We start from the raw sequence: 24,207 nt of genomic DNA, 5'->3' as shown, positions 1-24,207 counted from the left end.
AGCCAAGCGCCAAAACATAGGAGGTGGAGCCAAGAGCTGAGGGCGGAGCCAAGTGCAGAAATGCAGGAGGCGGAGCCAAGAGCGAAAGAAGTAGAACCGCAAGAAGCGGAGCCAGGTAGAACCGCAAGGAGCGGAGCAAGGTAGAACCATAAGAAGCGGAGCCACAGAGCAAGAGGTGAGAACAGAGCAAAGTCAGAGTACAGAGCAAAGTGCAGAGCAAAGCTACAGAGCAAAGCTACAGAGCGCAGAGCTGAGAGCAAAGCTACAGAGCGCAGAGCTGAGAGCAAGATACAGAGTGCAGAGCTGAGAGCAAAACCACAGAGTGCAGAGCAAGGAGCAAAGCAAGGTCGCAGAGAGCGGAGCCGAAAGCAGAGAAAAGCAAAACACAGAGTACGCACAGCAGGGAAAGGAAACCAAGGCAGGGATATAAACAGACACAGTAACAGGACTAGGCTAAGACAAAGTCAGGAACAGGACAAGGCACAGAGACATGGACACAAGCCAGGGTACGACGCCCCTCTGGGTGGCGGACATAGGCCAGGGTACGAAGCCCCCCTGGGTGGCGGACACGAGAGTAAAAGAGACAGGGCCTGGCACCTCAGCAGCTAACAACTGACTAAGGGAGTAAGATGCACAGGCCCCCACCAATGGGTGGGGATGTCTTAAATACAGGAAGCCTCATGGCGATTGGCCGGGGACAACTTACCAAGGTGCACACAGTCTCAATAAGATACAGGAGTTTCCGGCACCGCCCCCCTATGCACACAGACAGAGCATGCACAGAGCAAACAGCAGACATGAGGCACACAGCATGGAGCTGGCAGCAGAGAGAAGTCACAACAAGGCCCAGAGAAGTGAGTTTGAATGTAATGAAGGTGGGGGCTGGGAGGCCATGCAGTGATGCCAGCAGGGTTGTTACAGTAATGTGGCTGTTGCATCATGGAACACGTTCACACTGGTGATCTACTGGTGGTGGATGATGAGGATGAGGAGGAGGAGGATAAAAGCAAATAGCCAAAACCAGGAAGCGTATACCCATGTGTGGGTGTGAAGAGGTGCATGGGAATGTACCTCCCCCCAAAAAAGATCTGGATTTGAGGTTAGGTTTCACTGTTATCATGTGGTGGTGTACAGAAGTCTGGCCCAATCCAGCCCTTGTTCATTTTTATAACAGTCAGCCTGTCAGCATTTTCAGTTGACAGGCGGTTGCACTTATCAGTTATAATTCCACCAGCGGCACTAAAAACCCGCTCTGACAAAACGCTAGCAGCAGGGCAGGCCAGGACCTCCAAGCCGTATGGAGCCAGTTCATGCCACGTATCCAGCTTTGAGACCCAATAATTATAAGGCACAGAGGAATCACAGAGGATGGTGGTACGGTCAGCAAGGTACTCCCTCAGCATCTTCCAAAACTTTGAACTCCTTGTGACAGTACACCACGCATCAGGGACACTGCGATGCGAGGGTGTGAGAAAACTATCCCAGAACTTTGCCAGTGTTCCCCTGCTTCTGCTGGATTGGAGTTGTGTCTCTATTGCCTGTACTCCTTGGTTGCTGTTATGATCCTAGTGGCTTAGGATCACAAATCTAACCAGCTAAGTAGAAGAAAATAGGACGAGCTCTGGGGATGTGGTAACTGGACTAACCGCAAACCTGATCCTAACCGCACAACTATAGGCAGCCGTGGAACGTTTCCTGAAATCCTAGACGTCTCTTCACGGCCTGAGAAACTGACTACCCCTAAAGAGAAAGTAAAGACCTCACTTGCCTCAGAGAAATAACCCCAGAGATATAGAAGCCCCCCACAAATAATAACGGTGAGTTAAGAGGAAAAGACAAACGCAGAGATGAAACAGATTAAGCAAATGAGGCCCGCTAACGCTAGATAGCAGAAAATAGCAAGGGATCTGTGCGGTCAGTAAAAAACCCTATGCAAAAATATTCACGCAGAGAATGCGAGAACCCCCACACCAACTAACGATGTGGGGGGAGCAACTCAGCACCCCAGAGCACCAGCAAGCAGGGAAATCACATATTAGCAAGCTGGACAAAACTCATCATATACTAGGAAACATCTTGAACATAGATGAGCAAAAATAAGCAAACCAAACTTAGCTTCTCTTGGAGAGACTGATAACGGATGTAGACAGGGGAAATCAGAATAGCACTGAATACAACGACAACAGGCAAGGAATGAAGGACCAGGTGGATTAAATAGGAAACCTAACTAGCAGATGACCAGACAGCTGATCCTGCCAGAAACCTGCAAAATAACAAAAAGAGCCACCAGGGAGAGCCCAAAGAGAGAACTCACACAGTACCACTCACGACCACAGGAGGGAGGTGGGAAACAGAGTTCACAACAGGTTGCCCAACGAACTATGACCTCTGCCGCCAGATGGTAATTTTTTAAATAATTCTGCAAAAAGGGCTTTCTGGTACTGCACCATTTTAGTACAGTTGTCTGCCTCTGGAAGAAGAGATTGAAAGTTCTCCTTGTAGCATGGGTCTAGAAGTGTCACCAACCAATAATGACTGTCACCCAAAATTTTGAGAATACAAGGTTCACGGGAAAGGCAGCGCAACATAAAGACAACCATGCGTGCCAGACTGCTAACAGACAAGACTTCAGTGTCTTCACCAAGAGAACTACTGACCATACTCTCCTCCTCCTCCCTGTCCTCAGGCCATCCACGCTGGACAGTATGACAGTAGTGCTTGTAGTACTGTCAATAGCGCATGAAAGTAGCTCGTGTTCTTCCTCCTCCTCCTCGTCACCCAAGCCATGTTGGGATGAGATGAGACTGGACTGTGTGTAATCACCCTGTATGGTTCCTTGCTTCATCTCATCGTGCTCCGCCTGCAATGCATCCTCTTTGTGAGCAGAGAGCATTTCAGAACGCAGAGCAGTGGGAAGGTGACGCTAATTATGGCGTCATCGCCGCTTACCATCTTGGTGGAGTCTTCAAAGTTTTGGAGGATGGTACAGATGTCTGACATCCATGTCCACTCCTGAGGTCTTATGTGTGGAGTCTGAACTGAATGTCAACGAATGTTGATGCTGATAGTCAACTACGGCCCTCTTCTGCTCACAAAGCCTTTCCAACATCTGCAGTCTAGAATTTCAACGCGTGAGGACATGACACAGCAGCCGTTGATCCGGAAGCTGCAAACGCTGCTGAAGCACAGCAAGGGCGGCTGAAGCTGTAGCTGACTTTCTAAAATGGGCACACAGGCGGTGTACTTTGACAAGCAGATCTGGCAGCTCCAGGTAGCTTTTGAGAAACCGTTGAACAACGAGGTTAAGCAGATGGGCCAGGCAAGGTGCGTGACCTCGCCTCGAGAGAGCCGCCACCAGGTTCCGGCCATTGTCACACACGACCATGCCTGGCTGTAGGCTCAGTGGTGTCAGCCACAGATCTGCCTGTTCATTCAGAGCTGTCCACAACTCTTCAGCATTGTGCGGTTTGTCACCTAAACATATTAGCTTCAGCATAGCCTGTTGACGCCTGGCTGAGGCAGTGCTTTCAGAGATGGAGGCTGAAGAGGAGGTGTGTAATAATTATAGGGGATAACTCAGGAGACTCATTGTGTGGAACAAGACAACTACAGGACACAGTTTTATAAGTGGTAAAGTCTATATTATCACACGGTGATTCAAACAGGTGCAGAGAGAAACTCAAGTCCACAACACTTGGTGCAAATAATAAACGCAGCTTAGCAGTCTATAGGAAACTTCAGAGGGAAATGCAATCAAGCAGAAAGTCTATGAAGCAGTTATTCTTGAGGATACTGGACATGAATAAATCCTTGTCTTAGTCCAGGCACAGATAGATATGCTTATTAGGCAGTTCAAATCATATCTTAGCTCAACCAGGGAGGCCTGGTTAATAGTCTCAGGTTATTGCAAAGCAGCAACAGCTTACATGACCAGCAAATGCAGATGGAAGTAAACACGAGCAGCAGATGAAGGAGGATTACTGGAAACTTGTGTATGCAGCAGGAACTCAAAGCAGATTCACAGGAGCAGGTGTATAGCCAGGGAGTAATCAGGTAATCAGAGGTCAGGAGCTGGATGAAAGGCAGAATACTCTAGCACAGACTGAAGGCTGGGGTGGAGTTTTATAGCAGGAGAAACAGTGCACATGAGACCAAAGACGCCATCTTGGAAAAGGGCAGTAATGCACAGAAAGGTAATAAAAAATGTTCAGAGTCCTGATATTACTCCCTCCTTAGAAGCGGCATCAGGACGATCCTGGACCTGGTTTCTCAGGAATCTCTGATGAAAACGAGAAATCTTCTGTTGGGCATTGATGTTTTCCACAGGTTCCCAAGAGTTTTCCTCAGGGGGATATCCCTGCCATCTTATCAGATATTGGAGCCGATTCCTGCGAATCCTGGAATCAATAATTTCCTGCACCACGAATTGTTCTTGCCCATCAATCACCACAGGCTGCGGAGGTGGCACAACACGTCCCTGGAAGGTATTAGGAGATACAGGCTTTAGTAAAGATACGTGAAAAACTGGGTGTACCTTCACTGTCCTAGGCAGCTTCAGCCGGTAGGCCACAGAGCTCACAATACCGTTGATCTTGAAAGGGCCAATGAATTTCTGTCCAAGTTTTAGTGAAGGAACGTTTAACTTCAGATTATTAGTTGCTAACCACACGGAATCTCCTACCCTGAACATGGCTGCAGGTTTACGGAATCTATCAGTCGATCTCTTATAACGTTCTTGAGCTGTGGTCAGGGATTCCTTCAGAACCTCCAGATTCTGTCTCATCGCAGTCAGCCTTTCCTCCACTGCCGGAACCGGAGAATTAAATGGAGACCTAGGTAAAATACACGGATGATAACCCAGATTGGCAAAGAAAGGTGTAAATTTAGTGGAGGCGCTCTGAGAATTATTATATAAAAATTCGGCTAACGGCAACAACTCCAACCAATCATCCTGGAGATGGCTGACATAGCATCTTAGATATTGTTCCAGCGTCTGGTTGGTACGCTCAGTCTGACCATTTGTCTGGGGATGGTAAGCAGAAGAGAGACAGACATTAATATTGAGTGCAGAGCAAAACCCCTTCCAGAATCTTGAAGTGAACTGTACTCCACGGTCAGAGATGATCTCATCCGGAACCCCGTGCAACCGAAAGACATTCTGTATAACCAAGTTCACTGTATCTTTAGCTGAGGGGAGGCCGGTGCACAGAACAAAATGAGCAGCTTTAGTCAGGCGATCAACTACCACCATGATTGTATTCATGCCCCCCGATGTAGGCAGCTCCACAATAAAGTCCATTGATATAGACCCCCAAGGGCGGGACAAGTAATGGTTGTAGAAGACCCGTAGGTGCCACGTGAGGAGTCTTGTAATGGGCACACACCTCGCAAGAGAGAACATAGTCCTTGGTATCCTTCAGGCAAGTTGGCCACCAGAAGAATCGGCTCAGGAACTTTTGTGTCTTCTGTACCAACCTGTGACCAGCCAACTTGGAGTCATGTACCAACTTGAGGATCTGCAGACGGACGACCTCAGGGACGTAGATACGTCGATCTCTGAACCACATGCCACCCTTAAAGACAAGATTAATATCCACAGGTGGGTTGGCCAGAAATACATCACCTTCATAGGCCTCCCTGCACTCCTTCCACAAGTCCTGATCGTGGATAACTCCGATGAAATTGGCATCAGATAGAATGGTCTTGGACGGGGCTCCAGGTACGGAATCTGCAGCATGGATTCGGGATAAAGCATCAGCCTTCCCATTACGAGAACCTGGACGGTACGAGATAACAAAGTTAAATTGATTTAAAAATAAGTTCCAACGAGCCTGACGAGGAGAAAGACATCTAGCGGATCTAAGGAACTCTAGATTGCGATGGTCAGTTAACACTATGATCTGTTGTGGGGCTCCTTGCAGACGATGAATCCATTCTTTGAAAGCCGCAATAATAGCCAGCAATTCCTTGTCTCCCACGTCGTAATTCTTCTCTGCTGAGGTTAGTCTACGGGAAAAGAAAGCACAAGGATGTCGCAGACCCTTCTCTCCAGTTCTTTGGGAGAGAATAGCCCCCAAAGCATTATCAGAAGCGTCCACCTCCACAATGAAAGGAAGTGTTGGATCTGGGTGTATCAACAGCGGTGCTGATGTGAAACAGGTCTTAAGCCGATCAAAAGCTTCTTGAGCCTGTGATGACCACTTAAAGGGCTTTTCCTTCTTTGTCAAGGAAGTAATGGGATGGACAATATCAGAAAAATTTCGAATGAAGCGTCTGTAGAAATTTGCAAAACCAATAATACGTTGGACCTCCTTAACGTTCTTGGGTACCGACCAGTCAAGGATAGCTTACCAGATTCCATGTTCAGCCCCTGGGGAGAGATGATATAACCTAAGAACTGTATCTCAGAACGATGGAACTCGCATTTCTCCGGCTTAATATACAGATGGTTCTCTTTCAGACGTCTTAAAACAGTTTTGACATGTTCTTCATGTTCCTGTAGAGAGTCAGAAAAGATTAGTATATCGTCCAAATAGATCACCACAAACTGGTCCAACAAATCTCTGAAAATGTCATTAGCAAGGTGTTGAAATGTTGCAGGGGCGTTACAAAGCCCGAAGGGCATCAAAAGAGATTCAAAGTGTCCATACCGGCATCTGAATGCTGTCTTCCACTCATCCCCTGGACGAATACGCACCAAATTATAAGCCCCACGAAGATCCAGTTTAGAGAACACCTTAGCATGGTGGACTCTTTCCAGTAATTCGGGAATCAGAGGCAAAGGGTAACGGTTTCGTACGGTTACCTTATTGAGTTCTCGATAGTCAACACAGGGTCTCAGGGTCCCATCCTTCTTCTTTACAAAAAAGATAGGTGCCCCTGCTGGTGAGGAAGAAAGACGTATGAAGCCTTTGGCCAGATTTTCATCAATATACTCCTTTAAGGCTAGAAGCTCAGGTGCCGCCAAAGGGTATATGTTACCAAAAGGAATGGCTGCCCCGGGAAGCAGCTCAATGGGACAGTCATAATGCCTGTGTGGAGGAAGCTGATCTGCATTCTTCTTGTCACAGATGTCAGAGAACTCTTTATAAGCTGGAGGTAAAGAAAATACCTGTACATGTGGTTCCGTAGCCGTGGACTCAGGGACAGCTTCTGTTAACGCTGAGTTGTTCCTTGTTGGGAAGATAATCTCCTTGGTCTCCCAGTTGATAATTGGGTTCTGAGAACACAACCAAGGAATGCCTAAAATCACAAGAAAATGAGGAGAAGAAATTAGCAAGAAAGAAAGTTGCTCCTGAGGATTAGGCTCCAACAAAATTTCAAGGGGTACGGTCTCCTGATTCACAGGCCCAGAGATTAAAGGTGACCCATCCACTGTTTCCATGGTAATTGGAGAGGCTCTTTGCTGAATTTTAATACCATGTTCCTTGGCAAATGCGATATCCATGAAATTGCCACCTGCACCAGAGTCAATCATAGCTGAACTGGAAATCCACTGTCCTGAACACAGGATCTTAATAAGGAGAGAACAGTGAGAGTTCTTTTCCTTCAGCTTCTTGGGGGGTGAAGTCATAGAAAGTGAATGGAATACAGCGTTTAAAGGCAGGCTACATTCAGAGATGTCAGATTCATCATCACAGTTGTCATACTCCCCTATTGCTGCTAGCACCTTGTTAGGCCGTCTAGGACACTTAGGACAATTGATCAAGAAGTGGTCAAACTGGCCGCAGTAGAAACATAGACTTTCACGAAGGCGATGCTCCCGGCGCTCATTGATCTCGCGCCTCTGAACGGAATCAAGTTGCATGGGCACCTCCTCCACCTCCCGAGAGGTTTTACCTGCAGGCTGTTTGGAAGGAAGGGAAAAGTTAGAAATACGGTTATATGCAGCAAATTTCTCCTGCCTACGCTCAGTAAGGCGAATGTCTATGCGCACACAATGCTATATAAATGTCTCTAGCTGTTGTGGTGACTCAGAGCGGGCTAGTTCATCTTTTACAATACTAGACAGACCCCTTTTAAAAATAGGCAATTGTGCATAACTGTCCCAATTGGTATCTACCGCTAATCTCCTGAATTCAGTGGCATACTCAATAACAGAATGTTTTGCCTGGCGTAAAGACAACAAAGCAGATTCAGCAGTTGCACGGCGATTAGGGTCATCAAACATTAATGCCATAGCAGCCAAGAAATCATCCAAGTCATTTAACCGTGGGTCACGAGACTCAATCATCGGATTCGCCCAGGCGAGCGCTCGTGAGGTAAGTAGCATTATTACACACAATACTTTGGATCTATCAGTAGGATCGGTCAGCATGCACATCAAAATATAGCATACATTGATTCACAAAGCCACGAAATTTGTCGTGATCACCATTAAATCTGAATGGGGGCAACTTAGGTGGGCTAGCTGGTGGCGGTTGCCCAGAGGGTAAAGTCACTTGTGCAGCTATTTGCGTGCTTATGTCCTGAAAAGCCCGTCCATACTGGGACTCTATGCCAGCAAGTTTGTTTTCCTGGGCTGCCATGCGGTTGCTCAAGTCCTGCAAAGTTTGTCCAAACACTTGTTGATTGTGTTCAAAGCTTCCAAACTTCTTTTGCAGACCTTCCAAATCTTTCTGCAGTGATCTAATTATGGAAAACACCCGCTCTAATTTGCTTTCTGCCAGGGTGGATAAAAATCAATGTTTTTTTTTTAAAAATAAAAATAAAAAAAATCGGATTTTTTTTATTTAAATCGGATTTTTTTTCAATAAACTGCTTTTTGAGGAAAATATTTTACCATCCAAAGGTTCTTCCATCATGAGATAAAGCTGAGTTGTTTAACTCAGTAGAATAAAGGCTGTATATGTGTAACATTCACAATGCCATGCTCTTCCAGAGGTTTCTGTAGGATTAGTGGGCAGTTTCTCTCCTATATTATCACAGACGCTCGCTTTACTTACGCAGTTCTCAAAACTGAATTTGACTCCGCAGAGGTCCCAGCCTCTTCTTCACGGCAAAAATGTTACAACATGAACAGAGTTGAGAAAAAGACCTTAATCCTATTGTTCTACAAACCTATGAATACAGAATCAACCCCTTCAGTGCCAAGTCCAAGAAGTTATACAATATGTTTCTGATTGTTTGGAGTGGAATAGATCTGCACAACACAAGAAGAATGGGAATCTAAGTGTGAGGAGGAGGAAGGGCAAGCAGACAAGAAAATGAAAGTGAAACTTTGAGCACAATACTGCAGCATAGCCACAGACCGACAAGTCTGGATCTGTTTGTGTGTACGATACGATCTGAGGTTTATTACATTCTTTCCTTATAATGGCAGCAGGCCGTAAAAGAGACCCAGTTTGGGAATATTTTAATGAAGCTCCTTCGCCTATCGGTAAGGCAGGCATGCGTGCAAAATGCAAACGATGCAACAAAGAGGTGCAAGGCCTGGTGGCGCGAATGAGGCAACATCATGAGAAGTGCAGAGATGAAGATGACCAAAGAAACACTTCTGAACAGGCAGGATCTTCAGGTTGGTAAACATTTTTATTGAATCCTATTTCTAAAGACTGAACTGTCATGTGTGAGAAAAACTATATTTCTTATTATTACTGCATGTTACTGTCATTTGGTACAGTTTTGAATAAAAACAAATATTCCTTTTGGGGCAGGGGCAGTGATGTGTTGTGTACAATAAGCAGAAATTGTATAAACAATAAAATAACAGCATTGACTTTTTTTGTTTAGGGGAATTCATGGATTCTGGAAACTATCCACCTCCAAGATCACCATCACCCTGTTCTACAGTTTCAGAGTTATCCATCCAGGATAGTGCTTCATTAGCAGCAGCATCATCATCAGACACCCACAGCCACATATCACCATCACCCAAAAGGAAGAAAACCTTTACCTCCTGGAACCACCATAGATAGGTTTGTGATAAGAACTAGCAGATTAGAAAAAGAGTTGATTGATGAAAAAATTGCCCAGTTTATTTATGCAACGAACTCTTCTTTCCATCTGACTGAAAACCCACATTTCATTAATATGGTTCAGTCACTGAGACCAGGATACAGTCCACCCAGCAGAGCTGATGTTGCAGGGAAACTGCTGGATCAAGTGTATGACAGAGAAATGGAGCAATGTGCAACAGCTCTGGAGGGTAAAATTGTTAACCTAAGTATTGATGGGTGGAGTAATGTCCACAATGATCCTATTGTATGTGCTTGTATAACAACAGAAGAAGGTAAAGTCTTCCTTGCACAAACAACTGATACGTCAGGAAATGCACACACAGCAGAATACTTACAAGAAGTGGCAGTAAAAGCTATAACGACATGTGAACAAAAATTCAAATGTCTAGTACGCAGTTTGGTCACTGACAATGCTGCAAACGTATCCAAGATGAGAAGAGATTTAGAAGAGCAGGGAGGGAATACAAAGCTGCTAATAACATATGGTTGCAGTGCTCATTTGCTGCACCTCTTAGCCAAAGACTTAAGTGGTCCAGAAATAAAGGCTAATGTTGTTGAAATTGCTAAATACTTCCGTAATAATCATTTTGCTGCAGCAGCTCTGAAAAGGATGGGTGGAACCAAGCTAACGCTCCCACAAGATGTTAGATGGAACTCTGTGGTGGACTGTTTTGAGCAGTATATCAAAAACTGGCCTATTCTGATGACACTTTGTGAAGAAAATCGAGATAAAATAGATGGCACTGTCACGGCCAAAATCCTCAACATTGGGCTGAAGAGAAATGTTGAACATATGCTGAGCTTCCTGAAACCCATCTCTCAAGCTTTAAACAAAATACAGAAAAATAGCTGTTTTATTGCGGATGCTGTTGAAATTTGGAAGGAACTGAGTGAACACTTAAAAACAGAACTACACATGGACAGAATTAAATTACAAGCAGTAAACAAACGAATGGGACAAGCACTGACTCCAGCTCATTTTTTGGCAAATATTGTCAATATCCAATATCAGGGTCAAAACCTAAGTGCTGAGGAAGAGGAGTTAGCTATGACATGGGTATCCAGCAATCATCCATCTTTAATGCCAACTATAATAAACTTCAGAGCTAAGGGGGAACCATTCAAGAAATATATGTTTGCTGAAGATATTTTAAGGAAGGTCACACCAGTAAACTGGTGGAAGTCACTTAAGCGCTTGGATTTAGAGACTGTTCAAGTAATGATTTCACTTTTAACAGCAGTAGCTTCTTCTGCAGGCGTTGAAAGAATATTCTCTTCCTTTGGACTCATTCATTCTAAATTGAGAAATCGGTTGGGACCCAATAAAGCAGGAAAGCTTGTTTTTCTTTTCCAGATTATGAATAGGAACAAAGAAGAAGATGATGATGAAGATGACGACAAGTGAGCTACAGAGGACAGCAGGGACAGTAGTATTTAAGTTTTTCATGTGTCGGCTGGGCTGACAGTCTAAGTTTCTTAAAATATATATATATTTTGTTTAGCCAAATTAGTTAACAAACATGGATGTTTGTTTAAGCAAATAACTTATGCTGTAATGTTGTTATTGTTTCAGTTGAATAAATCTATTTAAATTGTTATTAAGGTCAGGATTATTTTTCTCCTTCCTAAGTACAACAGAACAGTGGTGTCCAAATATGAATGATTAACCCATTAAACTGGGGAGAAAAAAGTAATATAAAAAGTGATTCTAAAAATCTTCATCTACTTGCATGTTAAAGTAGCAAGAACTAGTTTAGGTAGAAACTTTGATTTAAATCACTGATTTAAATTAAGCCTTACTGACTAGTGATTTAAATCGTGATTTAAATCAGTTAGATTTAAATCAAATCCACCCTGCTTTCTGCAGTCATTGTTCCAGCAGTCTCCTTTTTTTTTTTTACACTAGAGTATCCTGTAATAATTATAGGGGATAACTCAGGAGACTCTTTGCGTGGAACAAGACAACTACAGGACACAGTTTTATAAGTGGTAAAGTCTATATTATCACACGGTGATTCAAACAGGTGCAGAGAGAAACTCAAGTCCACAAAACTTGGTGCAAATAATAAACGCAGCTTAGCAGTCTATAGGAAACTTCAGAGGGAAATGCAATCAAGCAGAAAGTCTATGAAGCACAGAATAAACCCTTGTCTTAGTCCAGGCACAGATAGATATGCTTATTGTCCAAATGTCCATGGTTAGGTGGACTTTCCCAGTAACAGCGTTGTTGAGGGAACGGGTAATGTTGTGGGACATGTGCTTGTGTAATACCGGGATGGCAAACCGGGAGAAATAGCACGGTTGGGGACCAAGTATCTTAGGACGGCTGCCGCCATCAGGTTGCGGAAAGCCTTCATCTCCACAAGCCTAAAAGGCAACATTTCGAGGGCAAGCAGATGAGAAATGTGTGAATTTAGTAATGTGGCCTGTGGGGCGTTGGCTGCGTATTTAAGCTAGCGTTCCAATGACTGGGGTATGGATAACTGAAGGCTGCGCTGGGACAAGGACGTGGACCAGTTTGATGGTGGTACTTGAGTGTGGGCAATGACAAGTGCAGGGCAGGAGGCATCTTCGCATGCACCGTGGACTGGGAATTGGCTTGCACGCACAGCAGTGGAAGAAGCAGTGGTGTCACCCACAGACACTGTTCCTAGAGCCTGTGGTTCGGCCCACAAAGTCGGGTGCTTTGCTGCCATGTGCCTGATCATGCTGTTGGTGGTCAGGCTTGTAGTTTTGCTACCCCTGCTGATGCGGGCATGGCAGGTGGTGCTAATGGCCTGTTTGGGGTTATCAGCAGAGTCTTTGAAAAACAACCAGACTTGGAAAGACCTAACAGTTGAACTGGCAACTTCCGTCATGTTGGTGTTATGGGGAACGGATGCACGCTTTCTGTCTGCAGCCACCACACTGCTTCCTGCCTGCTGCGGTGCTACGCCTCTCTCTCTCCCTGTGCTGCTCTCCTCGCTCTGCATGTCCTCCTGCCAGGTTGGGTCAGTTACTACATCATTCACCGCCTCGTCTTCCACTTCTGCACCTTGATCTTCCTCCTGAGTTTCTGGCAATTGTGTCTCATCATTGTCCACCTCTTGTGACACATTCCCACCATCGCCTACGTGTGACCGTGGCTGCTCAAATATTTGGGCATCACTACATGGAATCTCATCTCGCCCTGCTTCAAGTGTAACGAGCGAGACGCCTGAATCTATAAATGGAAAAGTGAACAGCTTTTCAGAGTGTCGAAGTGTGGGATCAGTTGTCTCCGGGCACTCTGCAAGGTGGAAGGAAGGAGGATCAGGGTGAGGAATATGCGGTCCAGACTCAAGGATACTCAGACTTGACCACGTGGAAAACAGGGTGCTGGTGGTCGTGGAAAAAGGACTGGAAGTATTAGCCGCTATCCAAACAAAAACCTTTTCACACTGCTCTGGCTTCAATACTGCTGTCCTGCTGCGGTCCCCTAGTAATTGGGACAGGAAGGTCGAGCCAGCAGATGTGGGTGTTTGTTGTGGCCCACTTTCAGCTTGCCCACCTCCTAGACCTCTGCATGCACCATCACGTCCAGTTCCCCGTCCCTTACCACGCGCCTTGCCCATTTTAAATGGACTACAATATTTTCCACGTTCAATACAAATTTCTGAATTTGGAGCGAACTTATATGTGATCCGTGTGCAGGAAAACCACGGTTTAAAATATCTGCCCTGTAGGTAACATTTTTTTTTTTTTAGCAAACTGGTGTCAATAACTAAGGTAACACACAGCAAAAACAGTTCAATGGAGGCCTTAAATGCCACAATTTGTAGCCCACAGATAGATGAGGTGTCTGACGGAGATACCACACTGTAAAATATATGGCCTATATTTTTTTTTTTTTGGCCACCAAAATTGTGTCACTAAGTAGGCAATGACACAGAACAAATTTTATGGAGCCCTGAAATGGCACAATTTTGAGTGCAGTGATATGCGATCCATGTGGTGTAGAAAACCCAGTTTAAAATATCTGCCCTGTTAAATATTTTTGGGGAAGCAAAACGGTGTCAAGAAATAGTATAAGACACTCTAAAAAAAATTCTACAGTATCACAAAAAACTGCAGAATTTTATGCACACTCAGATGTGACCGCTGGGACGGGCAATCCCGTGTAAAACAGCTGGATTTTCACGCCGTACTATGAAAAGAATCCGGCTGTAGTCTGCAGTGTCAACAACCAAATGGAGAAAAAAAGGGGCTCTGGATTGATTTGCAATAAAATAATCAGGATTAAGATGCAAAAAAAAAAAAAAAAAACCAACAAAAAAAAAATTTCCAGCCACTGCTACCTGGGCTATGTATATGTGTAACTAGATGGTGGCCCGATTCTAACGCATCGGGTATTCTAGAATATGTATGTATGTATGTATGTATATAGCAGCCACATAGTATACAGGTCCTTCTCAAAAAATTAGCATATAGTGTTAAATTTCATTATTTACCATAATGTAATGATTACAATTAAACTTTCATATACTATAGATTCATTATCCACCAACTGAAATTTGTCAGGTCTTTTATTGTTTTAATACTGATGATTTTGGCATACAACTCCTGATAACCCAAAAAACCTGTCTCAATAAATTAGCATATCAAGAAAAGGTTCTCTAAATGACCTATTACCCTAATCTTCTGAATCAACTAATTAACTCTAAACACATGCAAAAGATACCTGAGGCTTTTAAAAACTCCCTGCCTGGTTCATTACTCAAAACCCCCATCATGGGTAAGACTAGCGACCTGACAGATGTCAAGAAGGCCATCATTGACACCCTCAAGCAAGAGGGTAAGACCCAGAAAGAAATTTCTCAACAAATAGGCTGTTCCCAGAGTGCTGTATCAAGGCACCTCAATGGTAAGTCTGTTGGAAGGAAACAATGTGGCAGAAAACGCTGTACAACGAGAAGAGGTGACCGGAACCTGAGGAAGCAGTGGACTGAGTCTGGTGTGGAAACATCCAGAGCCACCGTGCACAGGCGTGTGCAGGAAATGGGCTACAGGTGCCGCATTCCCCAGGTAAAGCCACTTTTGAACCATAAACAGCGGCAGAAGCGCCTGACCTGGGCTACAGAGAAGCAGCACTGGACTGTTGCTAAGTGGTCCCAAGTACTTTTTTCTGATGAAAGCAAATTTTGCATGTCATTCGGAAATCAAGGTGCCAGAGTCTGGAGGAAGACTGAGGAGAAGGAAATGCCAAAATGCCTGAAGTCCAGTGTCAAGTACCCACAGTCAGTGATGGTGTGGGGTGCCATGTCAGCTGCTGGTGTTGGTCCACTGTGTTTCATCAAGGGCAGGGTCAATGCAGCTAGCTATCAGGAGATTTTGGAGCACTTCATGCTTCCATCGGCTGAAATGCTTTATGGAGATGAAGATTTCATTTTTCAGCACGACCTGGCACCTGCTCACAGTGCCAAAACCACTGGTAAATGGTTTACTGACCATGGTATTACTGTGCTCAATTGGCCTGCCAACTCTCCTGACCTGAACCCCATAGAGAATCTGTGGGATATTGTGAAGAGAAAGTTGAGAGATGCAAGACCCAACACTCTGGCTGAGCTTAAGGCCGCTATTGAAGCATCCTGGGCCTCCATAACATCTCAGCAGTGTCACAGGCTGATTGCCTCCATGCCACGCCGCATTGAAGCAGTCATTTCTGCCAAAGGATTCCCGACCAAGTATTGAGTGCATAACTGAACATTATTATTTGATGGTTTTTTTGTTTGGTATTAAAAAACACTTTTATTTGATTGGACGGGTGAAATATGCTAATTTATTGAGACAGGTTTTTTGGGTTGTCAGGAGTTGTAGGCCAAAATCATCAGTATTAAAACAATAAAAGACCTGACAAATTTCAGTTGGTGGATAATGAATCTATAATATATGAAAGTTTAATTGTAATCATTACATTATGGTAAATAATGAAATTTAACACTATATGCTAATTTTTTGAGAAGGACCTGTATAGCACAGGCCACGTAGTATATAGGAGCCATGTAGTATATAGCAGACAAATGCTACGTGGCCTGTGCTATATACTATGTGGCTGCTATATACATGCATACATACATACATATTGTAGAATAGCCGATGCGTTAATACAGGCCACGCAGTACATAACACAGCCCAAACAGTATATAACACAGCCCACGTAATATATAGCACAGCCCACGCAGTATATAACAGCCCACGAGGTATATAACACAGCCACGCGGTATATAACACAGCCCACACAGTATTTAGTAGTGTGGGCACCATATCCCTGTTAAAAAAAATGATTCAAATAAAAAATAGTTATATACTCACCCGCCGGGATACAGCGAAGCTCTAGCGATGCGCGTGCGGCTGCCGCCATCTTCCGTTCCCAGGATGCATTGCGAAATTACCCAGATGACTTAGTGGTCTCGCGAGACCGCTAAGTCTTCTAGGTAATTTCGCAATGCATCTCTTGGAACGGAAGATGGCGGCAGGCACGAGCGCATCGCCGGACGATGGAAGGTGAGAATAGCAGGTTTTTTGTCTTTTTATTATTTTTAACATTAAATTAGATGCATAGGCAGCATCAATAGTGAAAAGTTGGGGACACAGGGTTAATAGCAGCGGTAACGGAGTGCGTTACACCGCAGCATAAGGCGGTCCGTTACTGCTGGCATTAACCCTGTGAGATAATAACCGGAGGGGAGTATGGAGTGGGCGCTGACGGCGGGGAGTAGGGAGGTACTAATCAGACTGTGCCCGTCGCTGATTGGTTGCGGCAGCCATGACAGGCAGCTGGCGAGACCAATCAGCTACGCAGGATTTCCGTGACGGAAGTTGCCGACAGAAAGACGGAAGTACCCCTTAGACAATTATATAGATAGGCAGCAGAAGACAGTAATGGAATAGACCCTCTTGACGTATGCAATGATATCTATATACCCACATACGGCGCCTACAGGCCTTGCACTGATATGTATAGAGCCACATACACTCCCCTGCCTACCTAGCACTGCAATCTATATACTCCGTAATTAGTCCTTAGAAGGACTGTGGTTCAGTTGGGTTTGTGTAAAATATGATGGTAGCCCTAACAGTGCATGGCAGCCAATCCCTGCATGTTCATTGGAGCTCCAAAAAGCGACAGAATTGCAGGGCGGAGACCCGAGCTCCCGCCGAATAATCCGGAAATACTCGCAGCTTGCCGAGAACCAAGAGTACAGCGATGCTCGGGCGAGTAACGGCCATTACCGGGTATGCTCACTCATCACTTTACATTAACCTTGACTCTGCTGAGTAACAATCCACAACAGACTTAGGGAACGAAACAACTCACAGGAGAGAACAAACAGAAGGACGGGACATCTGCAGAGAAAATGTGACCGATGCTCTAAGGAAGGAGAAAGATTCTGAAAGAAGCCGCCGAGGATGAAGACCCAAGACTGATGAAGACGACAGCGGAGAAACCGCGACTCACAGATCAGAAGGAAATAATCAGGGAAATGAAAGCTGTTGTCAGACGGAGAAAATGTAGAGAAAACCAGAGCAAGTCTGGAGAAAACTCATCTATTATAGGACGACACCGGAGAGACGTCATCACATCCACCGGAGCCAACAAGGAGCCTCGCTTCTCACCTCGTGGTGTAAGAGGCCGGAGCTCCTCCATCATCACGTCCTGGTACCGATCCTGGTGTCCTTCTAGATACTCCCACTCCTCCATGGAGAGATAGACAGCGACGTCCTGACACCTTATAGGAACCTGACAACAGCGACACCGTCATCACCCAGAATCCTCCAGTGCTGTATAATGTCCCAGCAGTCACCTCTACGTTCATCACCCAGAATCCTCCAGTGCTGTCCTGTATAATGTCCCAGCAGTCACCTCTCCTGTCATCACCCAGAATCCTCCAGTGCTGTCCTGCATAATGTCCCAGCAGTCACCTCTCCGCTCATCACCCAGAATCCTCCAGTGATGTATAATGTCCCAGCAGTCACCTCTCCGCTCATCACCCAGAATCCTCCAGTGCCGTCCTGTATAATGTCCCAGCAGTCACCTCTCCGCTCATCACCCAGAATCCTCCAGTGCCATCCTGTATAATGTTCCAGCAGTCACCTCTCCGCTCATCACCCAGAATCCTCCAGTGCTGTATAATGTCCCAGCAGTCACCTCTCCGCTCATCACCCAGGATCCTCCAGTGCTGTATAATGTCCCAGCAGTCACCTCTCCGCTCATCACCCAGAATCCCCCAGTCCTGTATAATGTCCCAGCAGTCACCTCTCCACTCATCACCCATAATCCTCCAGTGCTGTGTAATGTCCCAGCAGTCACCTCTCCGCTCATCACCCAGAATCCTCCAGTCCTGTATAATGTCCCAACCAAAAGAAAAAATGGTGTAACACATCCACATGTAAAAAGATATAAACTTTATTAAATAAATAAACACATTAGACAAGGAGAACTGACAGTAGTGGGTAAAACAGCAAAATAGCCACCATAAATCGCATGGAGACACTAGACCGCTCCTCATGTAAAACAATGCATAATATGCATAAACAGGGATTCACCCATATAATGATGAAATCTACTACAGCATATAAATAGAGTAATGTAAACTGAAATAAACATATATAGCGTGTAGATACATGGTCAATAACGGAGGGGACATACCCAAAATGTGACTGAGGAGAGGAATCCCCTCTCAGCATATTCAGCTCAACTTGATACCATCATTAAACGGGCTCATGGGGACGGCGTTATCTCCAAGGAGTTAGCATCGGCCTTGTTGGTTACTGAACCAACTATCTCTACCTTATACTTACTCCCCAAAATTCATAAAAATTCCTCCACACCACCTGGCAGACCTATAGTTTCTGGTAGGGGGAATTTCTTGGAGCACGTTAACAAATGGATTGATTACTATCTCCAACCTTTGGTCTCGGGCCTCCCCTCCTTTCTCAGGGATACTGGGGATTTACTGCGCAGGGTCGACGGACTGTATCTAGAGGGTGATTCTCTAATGGTTTCGGCGGATGTAGAGTCCCTGTACACCAATATTCGACACAAGGACGGATTGGAGGCGGTGAGGTTCTTTCTTGCGTCGTCTTCTTTATCCACAGGTATTCGTGGCCTTCTGCTGGAATTATTGGAGTTCACCCTCACTCACAACTTTTTTGTCTTCAAGGGGTGCTTCTACCTACAGCTCCAGGGGACCGCCATGGGGGCGGCCCTTGCGCCGGCCTACGCGGGTCTCTTCCTGGGGCTGTGGGAGAGGGACCTCTTCCTGTCGGATGAATTGGGGTCTATGGAGCGTGTCCCCTTGTGGACACGCTACATTGACGATATCTTCTTCATCTGGCAGGGCACTCCTATCGACCTTGCGCAGCTTATTGCCACTTTGAACAGCAATGATCGCAATATCCATCTTACATTTTGTTATGATGGGTCAGTATTGGATTTTCTGGATGTTACTATAAAGAGGGACCCCTCGGGTAGTTTGCATACTGACATTTTCAGAAAGGCTACAGCCACTAACACACTGCTTTATGCTACGTCTGGTCATCCACGTCATATGATTGCATCTGTTCCTATCGGCCAGTTCCTCCGTATTCGTAGAATATGCTATTCTGATTTTGATTTTGAGCATAGGGCAGAGGAACTGAAGGAACGTTTCCTTTCAAGGGGATATAGTCGTCGGATGATCAAACGAGCATATCATAGGGCCAAACATTCCCCCCGTCCTGAACTCTTATATAATCATTCCCAGTCTCGATCCTCCAGTGGACAAGTTATTAGGTTCATTACTACCTATAACTCTCAGTCGGATAGGGTTCGGACTGCTCTACAAGATGCTTGGGCAATTTTGAGGGTAGACCCTATTCTATCCAAATTTATCCCGGATAGGCCTTCCATCGCATACAGAAGAGGGAGAAATTTGAGGGATCATCTCGTCTCCAGCCACTATACTAATTATCAGAAATCTACGTTTCTTGACGTTTTTCCTAGGAGAGTGGGCTGTGTTCCTTGTGGCAGGTGTGTCGCCTGTCCCAACATTGTGCGCAGTGACATGTTCTCTAATTTTGATGGGACCAAGTCCTTTAAAATCAGGCACCACATTACATGTACAACTAGATATGTGGTGTATCACGCCACATGTCCATGTGGTTTAATATATGTTGGGCTCACCACACGCCAGCTTAAGGTCCGCATTCGTGAGCATGTCCTGGGCATTCAGGCGGCAGCCGGCCACGAGGACTTAGCCTCGCTCAAGACGATCCCCCGCCACTTCAAGAGCTTTCACAATTGTAATGATACGCTCTTGAAGGTGCGGGGGATTGATATCATAAAAATAAATGAACGTGGTGGTGAATTAACTAAAAAACTGAGTAGGCTGGAGGCGAGATGGATCTGGCAATTAAATACGGTACATCCCTATGGCCTGAATGAGTGTCTCTCCTTTGCTGCATTCCTATAGTTTGAGTATTACTGAGCAACATTATTTGCCTTTCCGCATGGGGACTGTTTTTACTTGTTTTTATTCTTTTTGTATTTACATACTTCTTTTTACTTTTAGCTCTAGTTCATCATTCTGCCTTGACATCTGTACATCGGCCTCACCCGTACTCCATGTCATCTGAGAGGATCAAGATGCACTTCTTTTTGATATACCTTGTGTTTATTATTTGTAGTGTTCTTTTGTTATTATATATATATGTATTTTTTCATATGTGTTCTTGTGTATATCCTTTGGTATATTTTGTAACGGGATGAAGGGTATTTGTATGTAGTCATCTAGTTACATCTCAATATGAAGTTGCCGTTTTGTTAATATAATCTGACATGATAGTTCTGGGCATGCATCTGTATTTGTTGTAAGTGTTGTTCACTTTATGCAATATTATTGTATATTCCCTGTATAGTTACATCCTTGATATGTGGATATCCGTATTATTATTCTTTTTCAGTTTATTCAGATATATGCCCGGTCATAGGTATCATTACCATTGTATTCTCTATCATGTCCGTGATATCTGTGATTTCTTTTATATTGTATGCGATGTATTTCTGGCCTGTTGCCCTGTTTAAAGATGGCCGCATGTCCATTTCCGGTTTTGCGCACGTTTGCCCGGCTCCACTTCCGGTGTGCCGTCTCACGCTGGTGTGCCGTCTCACGCTGGTGTGCATGGGCCCGTGCCCCCCGGCGTTGTGCGGCGTTACCGCTAGCGTAGCATGGATATTATTGGCTCACCGGCCCTGCGGCTACTATTTAAACAAGCCTTTGTATGTCATGGCACACCCCCTGAAGAAGGATCGCCGAAACGCGCGTAGGGGTAAGCTGGAGCCGTTTCCTCTCCTCAGTCACATTTTGGGTATGTCCCCTCCGTTATTGACCATGTATCTACACGCTATATATGTTTATTTCAGTTTACATTACTCTATTTATATGCTGTAGTAGATTTCATCATTATATGGGTGAATCCCTGTTTATGCATATTATGCATTGTTTTACATGAGGAGCGGTCTAGTGTCTCCATGCGATTTATGGTGGCTATTTTGCTGTTTTACCCACTACTGTCAGTTCTCCTTGTCTAATGTGTTTATTTATTTAATAAAGTTTATATCTTTTTACATGTGGATGTGTTACACCATTTTTTCTTTTGGTTGTTTTCTGCTGTTTCAGCATGGTGTTGTCCTATTATATTCATAGCTAGCAGGCTGTTATTTATATTTTATTGACCTGTTTTTTCTACCATGGTCTTATTGTTTCTATTTGCCTGCCTGCTCTGTATTCCTTGTGTTCACTGTATAATGTCCCAGCAGTCACCTCTCCGCTCATCACCCAGAATCCCCCAGTGCTGTATAATGTCCCAGCAGTCACCTCTCCGGTCATCACCCAGAATCCTCCAGTCCTGTATAATGTCCCAGCAGTCACCTCTACGCTCATCACCCAGAATCCTCCAGTGCTGTATAATGTCCCAGCAGTCACCTCTCCGCTCATCACCCAGAATCCTCCAGTGCTGTATAATCTCCCAGCAGTCACCTCTCCGCTCATCACCCAGAATCCTCCAGTCCTGTATAATCTCCCAGCAGTCACCTCTCCGCTCATCACCCAGAACCCCCCAGTCCTGTATAATGTCACAGCAGTCACCTCTCCGCTCATCACCCAGAATCCTCCAGTCCTGTATAATGTCCCAGCAGTCACCTCTCCGCTCATCTCCCAGAATCCTCCAGTGCTGTATAATGTCCCAGCAGTCACCTCTCCACTCATCACCCAGAATCCTCCAGTCCTGTATAATGTCCCAGCAGTCACCTCTCCGCTCATCACCCAGAATCCTCCAGTGCTGTATAATGTCCCAGCAGTCACCTCTCCGCTCATCCCCCAGAATCCTCCAGTCCTGTATAATGTCCCAGCAGTCACCTCTCTGCTCATCACCCAGAATCCTCCAGTGCTGTATAATGTCCCAGCAGTCACCTCTCCGCTCATCACCCAGAATCCTCCAGTGCTGTATAATGTCCCAGCAGTCACCTCTCCGCTCATCACCCAGAATCCCCCAGTGCTGTGTAATGTTCCAGCAGTCACCTCTCTGCTCATCACCCAGAATCCTCCAGTGCTGTATAATGTCCCAGCAGTCACCTCTCCGCTCATCACCCAGAATCCCCCAGTCCTGTATAATGTCCCAGCAGTCACCTCTCCGCTCATCACCCAGAATCCTCCAGTGCTGTATAATGTCCCAGCAGTCACCTCTCCGCTCATCACCCAGAATCCCCCAGTGCTGTGTAATGTTCCAGCAGTCACCTCTCTGCTCATCACCCAGAATCCTCCAGTCCTGTATAATGTCCCAGCAGTCACCTCTCCGCTCAGCAGCTCAATCATCTTGTTGCTGAGCTCCAGGATCTTCTTGTTCCTCTCATGTAGCAGGGAGTGCGGGGGAGGCTCTGTGATGGGGCCCGGGCTCCGCCCTCCTGACTCCTGGAGATGGATGATGGGAGTCACACCGTCCCCCGGTGTCTTCCTCACTATTGTGTAATCCTGTGTATGGAGAGAGACACTTAGGGAGAAGATTCCTTCCCGACTCCAGATCTGACAATCAGTAGAAATCCCGGGATCAATAACCGTCTCCAGTAATCTGGGGCCATAACCGGGAACATTATTCCCCTCCGGACAGACATCCCGGCCCCTCTACAGCTCTTATAGGAAATCCCCATGACAACTCCTCCGGGCAGAGAGCTCCACACAATCACTGCTCTTACAGGAAAGAATCCTTCTCTCTATTCTGGATTTCCTCCTCCCGATGTCGGACTTGTCACAGAACACAATAAAGCTGATAGAAATGTAGAGGAGTTACCTCTCCGCTCAGCAGGGAGACGATCTCCAGGGCCAAGTGGAATAATCTTCTAGTGGTCTCATCCCTGTCCTCGTCCATCCTCGGGGTCATTCAGGAGGAGGAGGGATGAGCACTGGATCAGCTGGAGGGATCTCGTCCTGCCGGCGTCTTCATGATGGAGAAGATGGAAATCACAGGGGACGAGAGAACGACAATCACTAAATTCTGCCAAATATCAACATTTATCAGGAGGAAAAGCCACAAAACTCCACCGCGGCCTCCTCCGCCGATCTGACCGCTCATTATCAACCTCGTAGGAGGACGGTCACCGTGGTAACTACACCGCCAGCAGAGGACGGTCAGCGTGGTAACTACACCTCCAGGAGAGGTCGGTCACCATGGTAACTACATAGCCAGTGGAGGACGGTCACCGTGGTAACTACACAGCCAGGAGAGGTCGGTCACCATGGTAACTACATAGCCAGTGGAGGACGGTCACCGTGGTAACTACATCACTAGCAGAGGATATCACCATGGTAACTACACCGCCAGAGGAGGACGGTCACCGTGGTAACTACACCCCCAGCGGGGCCGTGAGATGAGGAGCAGACGCTGCACATCCCCCATACAATGCTGCCCGTCCCCAACACTGAGGAGCCGCAGTCACATGGAGCAGGAGCCTCCACAGGAACAGCTCTGATCTCACCCCACACTCTCCTCTCACAGATTTACCACAAGCACCAAAACTCCACCAACCCCTCCTGTAATCTCACCGGAATGGCGGGAAATCTGCTGCTGGCTGACACCAGAGAACACGAGCTGCACACAACCAGGACGGAGCTGCTGCACTGAGAGCTGAAGGACCTGTGGTGACGTCACCGTTATGTGATCTGCGGGCGGGGCTCGGGAGAGAAGTGGTGAAGGA

General features: G+C 45.8%; 2 protein-coding genes across 4 annotated transcripts in view; both read right to left on the bottom strand.

Moving 5' to 3' along the window:
- Positions 1-24,171, bottom strand: part of LOC143793539 (uncharacterized) — a 39,503-nt gene extending 15,332 nt beyond the window's left edge. The window contains exons 1-4 of one of the 3 annotated variants that reach the window (XM_077280596.1): positions 24,056-24,171; positions 23,304-23,450; positions 22,808-22,987; positions 17,595-17,718 (exon numbers count right to left, since the gene is read on the bottom strand). In XM_077280596.1, the coding sequence (XP_077136711.1) occupies positions 17,595-17,718; positions 22,808-22,987; positions 23,304-23,393 (394 nt within the window). In that variant the 5' untranslated portion in view covers positions 23,394-23,450; positions 24,056-24,171. Of the gene's footprint in view, positions 1-17,594; positions 17,812-22,807; positions 22,988-23,303; positions 23,451-24,055 lie in introns of those variants that run through there. The other 2 variants (XM_077280598.1, XM_077280597.1) reach the window with 2 other exon arrangements.
- LOC143793577 (uncharacterized) lies at positions 3,654-5,415 on the bottom strand. The gene is made up of 2 exons (XM_077280649.1): positions 4,682-5,415; positions 3,654-4,477 (listed from the first exon to the last, which is right to left on the bottom strand). The coding sequence occupies exons 1-2, from the start codon at positions 5,399-5,401 to the stop codon at positions 4,208-4,210; spliced, it is 990 nt and encodes a 329-aa protein (XP_077136764.1). The 5' UTR covers positions 5,402-5,415; the 3' UTR covers positions 3,654-4,207.
- Positions 24,172-24,207: the final 36 nt, after the last annotated feature.

The sequence above is a fragment of the Ranitomeya variabilis genome, chromosome 1 (genome assembly GCF_051348905.1).
Source record: "Ranitomeya variabilis isolate aRanVar5 chromosome 1, aRanVar5.hap1, whole genome shotgun sequence".
Lineage (NCBI taxonomy): Eukaryota > Metazoa > Chordata > Amphibia > Anura > Dendrobatidae > Ranitomeya > Ranitomeya variabilis.
This window is presented reverse-complemented; position numbering and strand designations above follow the sequence as displayed.

What these genes read in the sequence shown, in the direction of transcription:
- LOC143793577 (XM_077280649.1), bottom strand. Translation starts at nt 5,401, where the DNA reads ATGTTCTCTCTTGCGAGGTGTGTGCCCATTACAAGACTCCTCACGTGG. An exon ending in AACCTGCAGCCATGTTCAGG is followed by an intron (nt 4,478 to 4,681) that starts GTAGGAGATTCC and finishes AATACCTTCCAG; the next exon opens with GGACGTGTTGTGCCACCTCC.